Here is a 14,104-nt window from a genome sequence, read left to right on the forward strand (position 1 = left end):
TAAGTTCAGAATTAGTTCAGAATTATTGAACGTGAAATCTGTGGTTTTTGCTAAATAAAAAGTCTTTCCCCCCAAATATGTTAAATCTGCATGTTATTAAATGTTTTAAAAGTATTGATATCTATGATGATTCCTTGTCAAGGAAACAAAATACTAAGAAGCTACACTTTGTACGCTGACGGGAAGAAATGTAAACTTGGGAAGTCAAATTTCTTCCATGATTTCTTTTCAACTCTCTTATTAAATATTCTGATCGATCAATCGATTTGCTTTGTTTGATTGGGTTCTGTCAAGTCAGCATTGACCCTTAAAGGTAAAGGTTCCCCTCCCACATATGTGCTTATCTCTGTTTCAAAGTCGATGAGCCAGCACTGTCTGAAGACATCTCAAGGGTCATGTGGCAGGTAGGAGTAAATGCCGAAGGTGAACAAAACGCTGTTACCTTCACACCGAAGGTGGTTCCTACTTTTTATTTGCATTTTATGTGCTTTAGAACTGCTAGGTTGGCAGAAGCTGGGACAAGTAACAGAAATCACTCTGTTTCACGGCGCTAGAGATTCAAACCGCTGAACTGCTGACCTTTTTTTATCAACAAACTCAGCGTCTTAAGCCATTGAGCCATGGTGTCCCTCATTGACTCTTAGGAATCACACAGATAAGAGATTTATTTATTTATCCTCTTTACGTAGATACCCATCACAAATAAGTTATTTCAATAATACTCATTTTAACAATAACATGTTCATCATCCTAAGCAAACAAAAAAGTTAATGGCTGATATATCTGTGGAGGTATCTTTTTTTGTAACTCACAATAAATAATAAATGCATGTTTGTTATTTATAAATATTTAGCCTTGGGAGTGGTAGTAGAAACAAAGTGCAAACTTAATTCCTGATCACTATCTATTGAAGAGATTTTGGAGAGCTCTCAATCAATTGAAGCTAAATCCAAGATGTATTATTTCACTGGATCTGATGTGCATATACAAATATTTTGGTACAAGCAGTCTATTGAAAGCAAGGATGGGGATGTATCTTCTATTTTAACCAAGGCCATATTTTCTTCTGTATTGTGTCATTTACTTGCATAGTCCTTTTTTCCAATGGATTATTGTCCACTTTATTACAACTCCTGGATCACACTGGCACTAAAAAAGGTCTTTGTTTAGAACAACAATGGAAAATTTTGGAAGAATAATGATAAAATTTTCTATCCCTGATCCTAAACTCTATCTATCTATCTATCTATCTATCTATCTATCTATCTATCTATCTATCTATCTATCTATCTATCTATCTATCTATCTATCTATCTATCTATCTATATCTAATATTTATTTATTTATTCTTTTCTTGTTATTTTTTTTTACAAATAACTCATATCCAAAAGATCCTCTTCCTCTTATTTTCCCCACAACAACTGTGATATGTATCAGACAGAGAGTGAATGACTGGCCCAAAGGAATCCTGGTGGCTTTCATAGCTAAGGTGCGACTTGATTTCATAATTCCTTGCTTTCTAGCCTAGTTCCTTAACAGCTAGATCAGACTGCCTCTCAAGTGAAACCCAAGGATATGCAGGGAATGTTTATTAAGTAAATAACAAAAAGAGGTAATCTGTCAGTGACATTTGTCTGCTTTTATTTATTAAACAGATGTATAGAATTTGAACCCAAACATAGGCGATGAGTCATAGGCCTATGACTTTTCTCTTTCTATCAGTCTTTTTTGTAATTCCTATATACGGAATTATTGAATACTCCTTTTTTCAGCACATACCAAAGGTGCTTTTTCAAGAGGCAACTGGACTGTAAAGTCCAGTTTCCTCTTGAAAAAAGCACCTTTGGGACCACCATGACCTGGATGACTGAGAATCTCCATGGACATTTTTTTGAGCAGTACCATGGCCTACAGCTCTAACCTCACACTTGGGAGGCTGTGAATTGGATCTTAGGCAGCGGTAGATATTTCTTTCTGTGGGTACAATGAGTAATTGTTTGCTCTGAACTGCCTGTAGGCATCAGGAAGGGCAACCAGTCAGTAAATGCTTGAGCTCTGTTCAGTCATCCCAACTCTACCCTGATGCAAGCTATTACAGAGTCATTAAACGAGAAAAAAGAATATTTTTTTCTTTTATTATTTCTATATTCCTTTTAATTATTAAAATAACACCTGTTTTCAATTGTATATGAAGTGCAGCATCATTTTCCCTAACATTCTTGTAGGTTCTCATTTTTAAACATACTCTCAGATCAGTATCATGTTCTGACCTAGATCATGAAGCAGTCTCTTCATCCCTCTTTTATTTAGTTTAAAGAGATTTCCTCTCCAGGAAAGTCCCGGCAAACAGTCTTTCAAGAGATTTCACAACTACAGACCTTTATCAGGTTTGGAGAGCTGCCAGGCTGATATCTTCCAAATGCCACACTGTAGCAGCAATTACTTGGCAAGAAGTCAGGAACAAATCTTCACTGTAATGAATTGAATTAAGTGTCTCCTGCAAACTCCCCACCGCTTTTGCTCCTCTTTATTCCCTATGGGAGGGGCCATTTACCCTCCACCTGTGCTTTTACGCCCAAGTCAGCCGTTGTTACTTAGCTATTCCCTTCTCCTGGCAGCTCTGTGCATGCACTCATTGGGAACAGGCTCCACCTGTTCTTCTGATATCCGACTCCAAAGACAGCTGATACCTGTCAGATGGCCCTGGGCCCTATCTCCCTCTCACACAGAGCCCTCATCAGAGCCTTCCCCAGACTTCAGGAGTGGCCCATGTTCCTCCTCAACTTTCTCACTCTTTGAGTCTGCCACCAACTCTGCTGGCTGCTGGCAGGCCACAAATTTCAGCCTTATGAGGTAAAAGTTGTTCCTTTTCCATGACATCTTTCAAACACAATCTATCTAAAGAGGCAGACATAAAATTCACCTTTTGTTTAAATATCCCATAACATCTTGAATGTTAAAATATTTTGCAGCAGTTTGTCTAATTGCTTTGGTTCTATATCAATTCCAAATTCTTCTCAATCTTTTTTATGTCTAGATTGTAGTTGGAGATATAGTCACCAGTCTATAATCACTCCCTGATCTCTAAATTTCTGGATAGGCTTCATAATATTCCAATAGGTTAATTACTATTCTTATATTATTTCTTATTTGTCTCATTGGTAAGAATCCATTTTGGTCCGAATGTATATTTTCATTTAATAATTTCTTCATTCTTTCTGCAATAATGTTCACAAATATTTTATAATCAGCATTTAAAAGAGAGATTGTCTTATAGTTCTTAGTTTGGGTGCTGTCTGTATCTTCTTTCAAAATCAGAGAGATATATGCTTCTCTCCATGATTCTGGTAACTTTGCTTCTGTCAAAACATCATTACAGACTTCCAGTAATAACAGTTCAATTGGTTCACCTAAGTTCTTATAAATTGCCCCTGATAATCCATCCGTCCCCGGGATCCTATTTGTTTTTTGCCTTTGAATTGCTTCCTTATATTCTTCTAATGTTATCTCCCTGTTTAATATTTTTCTTTTGTCTTCTGTTAGTGGTGGCATGTTTTCTCCTTTCAGATAATCTTTTATTTTCTCTATTGCAACTCCTTGTTTGTAGAGCTCTTGAAAAAAGTCTTGTACAATCTTCTTTTTCTTATACATATTGTTTGTAAGTTTGCGTTCTTATCTTGTAGTTGTTGGATTATTTTCTTCTCTCTCTCTTTTTAATTTATATGTTAACTATCTCCCTGGTTTTTTCATGTGTTCAAAATGGTTTTGTTGTAGAAATTTTAGGTTTCTTGCATTTTTCTCCTGGTCAAGTATATTCAATTTGTGCTTGGCTAGGGTCCTTTTACTTTTAATTTGCTCATTTGGATTGGATTTGGATTTATTACATTTATATGCCGCCCTTTTCCCCGAAGGGGACTCAGGGCGGCTCACAATTCAGTCAAGGAAGGGGTACAGACAGGGGATAAAAAGACAAATATAACAATACACAATTTAAAACACACAACAACCATACCATTCGAGGAGGGGGGCAAAAGCTCTTTAGCCCCAGGCCTGTCGGAACAGCCAGGTTTTAAGGGCTTTGCGGAAGGCCTGGAGGGTGGTGAGGGTTCGAATCTCCATGGGGAGCTCATTCCAGAGGGTCGGAGCAGCCACAGAGAAGGCTCTCCTCCGGGTAGTCACCAGTCGGCATTGGCCGGCGGATGGAATTCGGAGGAGGCCTAATCTGTGGGATCTAATCGGTCTATTGGAGGTAATTGGCAGCAGGCGGTCTCACAAGTACCCAGGTCCAATACCATGAAGGGCTTTATAAGTGACGACTAGCACCTTGAAGCGTATCCGAAGACCAATAGGCAGCCAGTGCAGCTCGCGGAGGATAGGTGTTACGTGGGTGAACTGAGGTGCACCCACGATCGCTTGCGCGGCTGCATTCTGGACAAGCTGAAGTCTCCGAATACTCTTCAAGGGCTGCCCCATGTAGAGCATGTTGCAGTAGTCCAGTCTAGAGGTCACAAGGGCATGAGTGACTGTTGTGAGGGCCTCCTGGTTCAGGTAGGGACGCAACTGGTGCACCAGGCAAACCTGGTCACAGCTGACAAGTGGTGTTCGAAAGTCAGCTGTGGGTCCAGGAGGACTCCCAAATTGCGAACCCTGTCTGAGGGGCGTACTGTTTGACCCCCCAGCCTGAGAGATGGAAAACGTGGCCATTTAGTAGGAAAGAAACACACCAGCCACTCGGTCTTATCCGGATTGAGGACAAGCTTGTTAACCCCCATCCAGGCCCTAACAGCCTCGAGGCACTGGCACATCACATCAACCGCTTCACTGAGTTGGCACGGGGTGGACAGATACAACTGTGTATCGTCCGCATACTGGTGGTATTTTATCCCGTGCCATCGAATGATCTCACCCAGCGGCTTCATGTAGATATTAAACAGGAGGGGGGACAGGACCGAACCCTGCGGCACCCCATTATTCAGGGGCCTAGGGGTCGATCTCTGCCCTCCAACCAACACTGACTGCAACCTGTCCGAGAGGTAAGAGGAGAACCACCGTAGAACAGTGCCTCCCACCCCCACCTCCCGCAGTCATCGCAGAAGGATACCATGGTCGATGGTATCGAAGGCCGCTGAGAGGTCAAGGGGCACTAGGACGGAGGCATGACCTCCATCCCTCGTTCTCCAGAGATCATCGGTCAGCATGACCAAAGCGGTTTCCGTGCTGTAGCCAGGCCTAAATCCTGACTGGAAGGGATCTAGATAATCGGTTTCCTCCAAGGACCGCCAGAGCTGAAAGGCCACCACCTTCTCAACAACCTTCCCCACGAAGGGGAGTTTGGAGACTGGACGATAGTTGTTTAAAACGACTGGATCCAAAGATGGCTTCTTCAGAAGGGATCCCACCACCGCCGCCTTTAAAGCGGGGGGAAAGAACCCCTCCCGAAGGGAGGCGGTAACAACCGCCTGGATCCAGCCCCGTGTCACCTCCCTGCTGTTAGCAACTAGCCAGGAGGGGCACGGGTCCAGTACACATGTGGAGGCACTTACAGCTCCCATGGCCTTGTCCACGTCCTCAGGGGTAACAGCTTGAAAATCAATCCAGTGATGTCCATCCAGATTCTCCCCTGGTGCCTCAGCTGGCTCTGCACAATTGGAGTCCAGGTCCGTCCGAAGCTGAGCAACTTTATCCGCGAGGAATTGGACGTAGTCCTCAGCTCTGCCTTGTAAAGGATCGCTCGTATCCCTCCTGTTTAGGAGGGAACGGGTTATCCTGAACAAGGTGGCTGGGCGCGACTCAGCAGAAGCTATCAGAGAGGCAATGTGTGTTCTTTTTGTCGTCCTGATTGCCCGAAGGTAGACTCTGATGCTGGATGTTAAAAGCGCTCAGTCTGACTCAGACTTACTGGATCTCCATCGTTGCTCTAGGCGTCTCTTTCGGCGCTTCATCTCCCGGAGTTCCTCAGTAAACCAAGGAGCCCTCCTGGATCCACTGCCTTGGATTGGCCGTAAAGGCGCAATCCGGTTAAAAGCCTCTGCCGCTGCTGAATTCCAGGCAGCAACCAGAGTCTCCGCCGGACTGCGGGCGAGGGTATCAGGAACAACACCATCCCTGGGCTTCTTTTGTAGTTGGGCTTCTAACTATTTAATCTCCTCCTGTAGTGTATTGTAATCTTTCTCTTTCTCCTTATTTTTCTTAGCAGTGCAAACTATTGTTAGTCCTCTTATATATGCCCATAAGTTTTGTAATGAGATATATCGTTTCTTATTGACCTGAAAGAATAATTCTAATTCTTTTGTAATTTAATATATTCACTTTGTTTTAAAGTTTGTGGTTTCAATGTCCATCTTCCCCCCTTTTTTGCCCTTTCCATATTATTACAAGGGGATTATGATCTGCCCAGGTATTTGGCCGAATCTCTACTGTCTTTATTTCCTTACCTAATTTTATGTTTATCCATATCATATTGATCCTTGACCAGGATCTATGAGGATTAGAATAGAATGTAATTTTACTTTCTTCTGGGCTAAGTGTTCTCCAAAGGTCTATTAAATTTAGTTCCTCTGCCATTACAAAAAAAGGTTTTTAGAAGTTACCCACCCCCTCTGCCATTATTTTTCTGTTCACTGGCATAATCCTTCTTTATATCTACAATCACATTATAATAGCCAGTTAAACATATATTATCTTTTTTGATCTGTATAATACATTCATGAACTTTTCTAAAGAATTCCTTTTGATTCTTATTAGGAGCCTAGGTAGCTGCTAATAACAGACTTTTTTGATCTATAATTATTTCAGTTATCTCTACTCTTCCCTTTGTATCTGCATATATATGTTTTGCTTTTATACCTTTCCTGATGTATCTCACCATTGATTAATTCTTAATTACCACAGTGGAAGAATAAGGGAAGAGAAGCATCTTTTTGCTGATTTCTTTACTTGCTCAATTTGTAAGAGTCTCTATTGCCTAATGCAGGAGTGTCAAATTAGCAGCCAATGGGCCAGATGTGTCATGTGTGGGCGACACCCATCCCAGCTTCACAAAGGGGGAAACGTAACAATACATAACATAACATCATAATGTGATGCTGTGAGTTTGACACCCGTGTCTAAGAGTTAAGGCATCAGGCTAGAAACCAAGAGACCATGATATCTAGTCCAGACTTAGCGATTAAAACCAGTTGGGTGACTTTGGGCAACTTGCTCTCTCTCTCAGCCCAACCCACATCACCAGGTTGCTGAAGTTATAAAGACAGAATAAATAAATAAATAGATTCTGTCCAACTCAAACAATGTGACTCTGGGTGGTATACAACACATATTTTGTTCTGAGATCAACATCCTTGTCAACAGGGATTTGGTGCCCTGCAACTGTCATAATGATAGTGATTAATGGAAGAGATTTGTGAGTGGTAGCAGCATATCAATGGCTGCCAAGCCAGTTCAGCTCTGACAAGTTGTACTTCGTGCATAAAAGGTCTTTTGCTTTTACTTTATTTTCATGAATTTTTGATCAAGATGGTGGGTGCTTGTTTATCATGGTGGTAAAATTGGGATGGGGCTTTTCTCAGGAGCTCCCAGCTCTTCTTCTCATCCTCTTCCTGCTTGTAAAGTCCAATGATTCCTCCAGAAAATGTCTGAACCTGAAGGGACTTTACCAGAGAAAATCTTCCAGGCATCCCTCAAGTCCTTCAGATGAAATTATAATTGGAGAATTTATATCCATGACACTTGGTAATTATAAGGAACAGAAGTTTAGGGAACATCCAATTTCTTCACCAACCGAAGCTTAGTAAGTAATTCTTCATTTTTATCTAAGGTGTCTCTTACCTCATGGAATTCTTCCCTTAAAAAAACCTAAGTGGTTTTTCATTCTTGGAAGATCCTGTTGGGGTTTGATGATCATTCTTGCTTTCATCATATAAATGACTCTTTCTAAATATTGATACATCTCTTGTTGTGTTTTCTAATCTTCCCCATTTTATATGCCAAGCACATGAAAATTAGAAATTTAATTGGGGGCAGATTTCAGTTATTAACTATTGATTGAAAACACATAGATATCCTACTGAACTGTATGTGTAAGATGGATTTACTAAGAACCCAAATGTTTCTCTTTGTACAAATTAGATCCTCTGGTATATCCTTATATGATGTACCTGGAAGATTAGATCCTCTCTTTCTGTCTGCCTATGTTCCCCATTACCTCTGATTTAAGATCTTAGTTTCTTTGTGGCACTGAGACTTGGATCAATTGCACAACTGAGATATATAATAAAGTTCAAAAGACAATAGTATTAATTAAAAAACCTAAGATGTATAGATATATATATGCATTAATCACAGAAGAGAAAGAAGAAACCTATTCACTTTTCTTTAGGGGAATATCTGGACCATTTATATCAGAAAGAGTTTCCCATCACATAGAGAAAAAAACTATTGCTTGAGCTCTATGGGCAAACAATGATCTACAAGTCACGTAATTGTATCAGTCCTTAAAATCTAACACTCAAAATTCTCTTGGCAGTATAATCCCTAAAAACTATCAGCATGTCCTTGCTTTTGTGTTTGCCATTAAAGAAGTCAACAAGAATCATGATCTGTTACCCAACAACACCTTAGGGTCCAAGATTTATGACAATGCTTACAATCCATGGAGAACTACTTGGACTACTTTGGATCTTCTGTTTCTCAGACAAGGGGCTCCATTGAATTATTTCTGTATCACTGAAGAGGAAGTCATGGCCACCATTGGGGGACTCACCTTAGAAAATTCTATTCACATGGCCAACATCTTCAGTCCTTACAAAGTACCACAGGTAAGTCTTTGGAAATAGGTATGTAGAAGGAAAATGAGAATAACTGTTAAGTCTCAGTGGTAAAGATAAAAGTTTCTTCTTCATTTTATATCTAAGGTGATTTCTAACTCTGGAAAGAAACTATACTTAGATAGATGCAAGATTAAAAGGTAAACTTGAGAAATCAAATTTCTCTCATATCGACTTTACAAATTCCAAATTAAATACACTGATTAATTGATGGTCTGACTATGTGCCATCAAATTGATGTTGATTCATAGTGACCACATATATATGAAAGCTACTTAACATGTATATTTCATCTTCAAAAGAGCCACCATTCATGAACAATGTGAGTTCATCCACCAACTAAATAATATACCAAAATAGATTTTTAAGAATATCCAATAAATTCTGACCTAATATAAGCAGGTTTTTAAAAACAGTTTACACAAAATTGAATGTTTTTCTTTGATTTAATATGTTTTCCCTCAGATTAGTTATGGGTCATCTGACCGCACATTGAGAGACAAAACTGGTTTTCCTTCTTTCTACCGTATGGTTGCCAATGAAGCTCTTCAATACATGGGGATAGTTAAACTTTTGAAATATTTTGGATGGAATTGGATTAGTCTAATTGTTTCAGATGATGAAAGTGGTGAAAATTTTCTTCGAACTCTGAGACCCATGCTGTTACAAAATAATATTTGCATAGCTGGCATACAGATAATCCCAATTATGTCACTGTTCTTATTAAGAGAGATCCTTGAGAAAAATATCCTTCAAATTCAATCTGTTATTTCCCAAAGTAAAACCAATGTATTCCTTGTATATGGAAATGGTCAGTCTCTGGAGGGATTACAGATGGTTTTATACTCAATGGAAATAGGCCATAACGATCCTCTGGAAAATGTGTGGATCACAACATATGAATGGGATTTCACTGCTCAAAATCCTGCAAGACGATTTAGCAAAAAGTCCTTCAATGGTACCCTGTCATTCTCACTCCATACCAAAGTTGTGCCAGATTTTCAGAATTTTCTTGAGAAAATAAATCCTCTGAAGTCAAAATATTATTTCCTATCTGAATTCTGGACATCAATATTTTTCTGCTCCCTCAATATCCATGTATTATATGGGGAGAAAATGAAAAAATGCACTGGGGAAGAGAAGCTGGAGACCCTTCCCGATTCTGTCTTTGAAATGGGCATGTCTGGCAGGAGCTACAGCATCTACAATGCTGTGTATCTGGTGGCACATTCTCTCCATGCTTTGTATGCCTGGAGGAACAAGCAGAGGAGAAGGAGAAAGCAAGACCAATGGAGTCTCCAAAAAGTTTCTCCCTGGCAGGTACTCACAAATAGATTGGTCAATTCATGAAACCAAAATAATTTAGGAATTAAAATAGAACTATAAGAAAAGCACATATGATGTAACAATAGAGAAAATCTAGTAAACAGAATGTGCAAAGAAAAGCAAGCGAATCCTTTTAGAAGAATGTTGAGAGAAGGAAGGTAGCTGATAAAAATATCTAAAGAGAAATGAGAATTGAGAATCCAGGTTTGCCAATAAAATAGATCGAAATTGATGCAAAATTTAGCACCATAGGGAAGAATGGATAATTTAATCTGTTCTGAGGTTTTGAATTAACAAAAACAACGAGATACTTAATTCCATTATGAGAAGAGGGGGAAAAAGTAAGGATTGTACTACTGCTCCCAAACGAGTAAAAGGGCCCAAATTGTATGACTGCTTGTAGCTGCAGGGCTTCAGAAAAGTGTAGGTTAATTGTGATTTAAGTAGAAATAAAAAGTGATGAATTCACTATAGCTTAATTTGTTTGAAGCAAAGTATTTCTCCAGATCACTAAAAAAAAAAAGAGGGAAGTGAGTCTCTGGAGAATGAATTTTAACTCTTGTCCCATGAAGAGTTGTCCAACAGCAAGATGGCTGCAGTGAGTTGTGACTGTCCTGAATTCTCCTAGACCCCTTTAGAGTAGTAACTACTTTTCTCCTTTCCCTCTAGCTTAATTCATTTTTGAGATATGTCCATTTTAACAATAACGTTGGAGATGAAATATTTCTCAAAGAAGATAGGGACTTGGCAACAGGCTATGACCTGATCAATTTTGTGACATTCCCGAATGAATCCTTCCAGAGAGTCCAAGTTGGAAGAATCGACCCTAATGTTCGATTTGGAAAAGAATTCATTATTAATGCAAGTGCTATTATATGGAATCCCAAGTTTCATCAGGTTGGAGCTCTTATTCTTTGCTGTGTTTGATAACAAGGTCATCTGAGCTGTATTTAACACACACAATCTGGAGAATGACAAGGGGATTTGTTAAGAGAGCTGGATTTGGAAAATAGATTGAAAAAATGAATAATGCAGAAAGAGTTATTAATATCAGATTATTGTGGAATTAGGAATCTTTCTAAGATGTTAACCTGATTGATTATTTTTAAAATCTATCTGTTCCAAACCTATTTAATTCAGAATTAGAAGTGAGAGGAGAAAGCTATTTCTTGTTGTAGAGACTGTTTCTTGTTGTAGATACTGTTTTTCTTTTGATAATATTAACAGACGGTGCCAAAATCTACCTGTGTTGAGAGCTGTTATCCTGGACAAAGCAAACAAATGCAGAAGGGGAAACAAATCTGTTGTTATGATTGTATTCAATGTCCCTCAAGTAGGATCTCAACACAAATGGGTAAGGGAAGGAAATCAGATCTGTCTAGAAGAACATCCAGAAATTTTCATCTAAGTGCTTTTGAATTTGTGCATTCTCCCTTACATATGTCTAGTGACTGTATTTTATGATGTAGGTTCTTGAATAATGTATCTAAAGGTTATCCCAATACCTGGGCTGAGGCCAATTTGGAACCAGGCCACACAAGTGCCATAGAAGTCTGTCATCTGCATCTCTATAACCTTCTGGTTTGGCTCTGCAACCAAACAAGACAGACACAGACTTCAACAGATAATTAGAACTGCAGAAAAAACAATTGCTACCAACCTGCCTTCCATCGAAGACCTACATACTACACGACTATCACTGTCATATCTTATGATTCTTGATGAATGCATTTTTTTCTTTTATGTACACTGAGAGCATGTGCACAAAGACAAATTCCTTGTGTGTCGAATCATATTTGGCCAATAATTCTATCCTATCCTATCCTATCCTATCCTATCCTATCCTATCCTATCCTATCCTATCCTATCCTATCCCATTCCATTCCATTCCATTCCATTCTGTTAGCATGTGAACCTCCATTTACGAACAGAAACATTCCCTTCCCTACTGCTGCTTCCACTGATTTTCAAAGCCCAAAAGGTTGGGGATCATTGTTTTCAATAACTTTTGTAGAGTTTAACACTAAACTTTTTTCCTATCAGGTAATGTATAAAGAGAAGAAAAGTATTAAATATATTAGTAGAAACTTCTAATACTGAACTTATGATCTTCAGATGCAGATGAATGTGAGCCATGCCTAGAAGATCTGTATCCTAACACAAACCAGCAGGAATGCATTCCTAAAGTAATGACTTACCTGTCCTGTAAAGAAGGCGTGGGAGCAGCTCTGACATCTTTGGCACTTTTTCTTTCTCTCACCACGCTCATTGTGATAGCAATCTTCAGGTTGCATTCAAACACTCCTATTGTGAAAGCCAACAACTGGAGCATCACATGTATCCTGCTCGCCTCTCTGCTCCTATGTTTTCTCTGCTCCTTCTTCTTCATTGGAAGACCTAGCAAGGGGACTTGCCTTTTAAGGCAGGCTGTGTTTGGCATCACCTTCTCCATAGCTGTTTCCTGTGTACTAGCCAAAACAATCACTGTGGTTCTGGCCTTTGTGGCTACAAAACCAGGGAATAGGATGAGGAAATGGATGGGAAAGAGGGTAGCAATCTTGGTCATTGTGCCTTGTTCTTTGATTCAGATTGTCATCTGTGCTGTTTGGATAGTGAAGAAGCCCCCTTTCCCAGAATTAGAGAAGCATTCCCAAGTGGGTGAGATCGTAGTGCAATGCAATGAAGGTTCAGAGATCATGTTCTACCTTGTGCTGGGCTACATGGGCCTTCTGGCCGTGGTCAGCTTCACCGTGGCTTTCTTTGCCAGGAATCTGCCTGACAGTTTCAATGAAGCCAAGTTCATCACTTTCAGCATGTTGGTGTTTTGCAGTGTTTGGATATCCTTCATCCCCACCTACTTGAGCACCAAAGGAAAATTCATGGTAGCCGTGGAGGTTTTCTCCATATTGGCCTCTGCTTTTGGTTTACTGAGTTGTATTTTCCTTCCCAAATGCTACATTATTATAATGCGGCCTGAATTAAATAAGAAGGAGCAATTGGTAAGGAAAAATAAGGATTGAGAAGGAATTAGGACTGGTAGTTCAAAAATGGAAGTATAAGGTTATTAATGTGGATGAAAACTACTGTCCCTGAATGATTTGAAGAGTTTGATTCACCTGTTAGTTGAAAAGTTCAGAATTATTGAATGTGAAATTTGTGGTTTTTGCCAAATAAAAAGTCTTTTCCCCAAAATATGTTAAATCTGCATGTTATTAAAAGTTTTAAAAGTATTGATATCTATGATGATTGCTTGTCAAGGAAAGGCAATACTAAGAAGCTACACTTTGTACACTAAAGGGAAGAAATGTAAACTTGGGAAGTCAAATTATTTCCATGATTTCTTTACAGCTCACTTATTAAATATTCTGATTGATCAATCGATTTACTTTGTTTGATTGGGTGCTTTCAAGTCAGCATTGACCCTTAAAGATAAAGGTAAAGGTTCTCCTCCCACATATGTGCTTATCTCTGTTTTAAAGTTGATGAGCCAGTGCTGTCTGAAGACATCTCCAGGGTCATGTGGCAGGCAGGAGTAAATGCCGAAGGTGAACAAAATGCTGTTACCTCCCCACCAAAGGTGGTCCATACTTTTTATTTGCATTTTTATGTGCTTTAGAACTGCTAGGTTGGCAGAAGCTGGGACAAGTAACAGAAATCACTCTGTTTCACAGCGCTAGAGATTTGAACTGCTGAACTGCTGACCTTTTTTTATCAACAAACTCAGCGTCTTAGCCACTGAGCCATGGTGTCCCTCATTGACCCTTAGGAATCACATAGATAAGAGATTTATTTATCCTCTTTACATAGATGCCCATCACAAAGAAATTATTTCAATAATACTCATTTTAACAATAACATGTTCATCATCCTAAGCAAACAAAAAAGTTAATGGCTGATATATCTGTGGAGGTATCTTTTTTGGTAACTCACAATAAATAATAAATGCATGTTTG

General features: G+C 39.3%; 1 protein-coding gene across 1 annotated transcript; it reads left to right on the forward strand.

The window, feature by feature from the left end:
- Positions 1 to 7,376: 7,376 nt before the first annotated feature.
- On the forward strand, positions 7,377 to 13,500 carry LOC106547917 (vomeronasal type-2 receptor 26-like). Its single transcript, XM_087714693.1, has 6 exons — positions 7,377 to 7,402; positions 8,525 to 8,816; positions 9,291 to 10,145; positions 10,821 to 11,048; positions 11,379 to 11,505; positions 12,267 to 13,500. The coding sequence occupies exons 1-6, from the start codon at positions 7,377 to 7,379 to the stop codon at positions 13,169 to 13,171; spliced, it is 2,433 nt and encodes an 810-aa protein (XP_087570819.1). The 3' UTR covers positions 13,172 to 13,500.
- Positions 13,501 to 14,104: the final 604 nt, after the last annotated feature.

The sequence above is a fragment of the Thamnophis sirtalis genome, unplaced genomic scaffold (genome assembly GCF_051295495.1).
Source record: "Thamnophis sirtalis isolate CommonGarterSnake01/CBP01778 unplaced genomic scaffold, rThaSir2_p1.2 scaffold_4, whole genome shotgun sequence".
Classification (NCBI taxonomy): domain Eukaryota; kingdom Metazoa; phylum Chordata; class Lepidosauria; order Squamata; family Natricidae; genus Thamnophis; species Thamnophis sirtalis.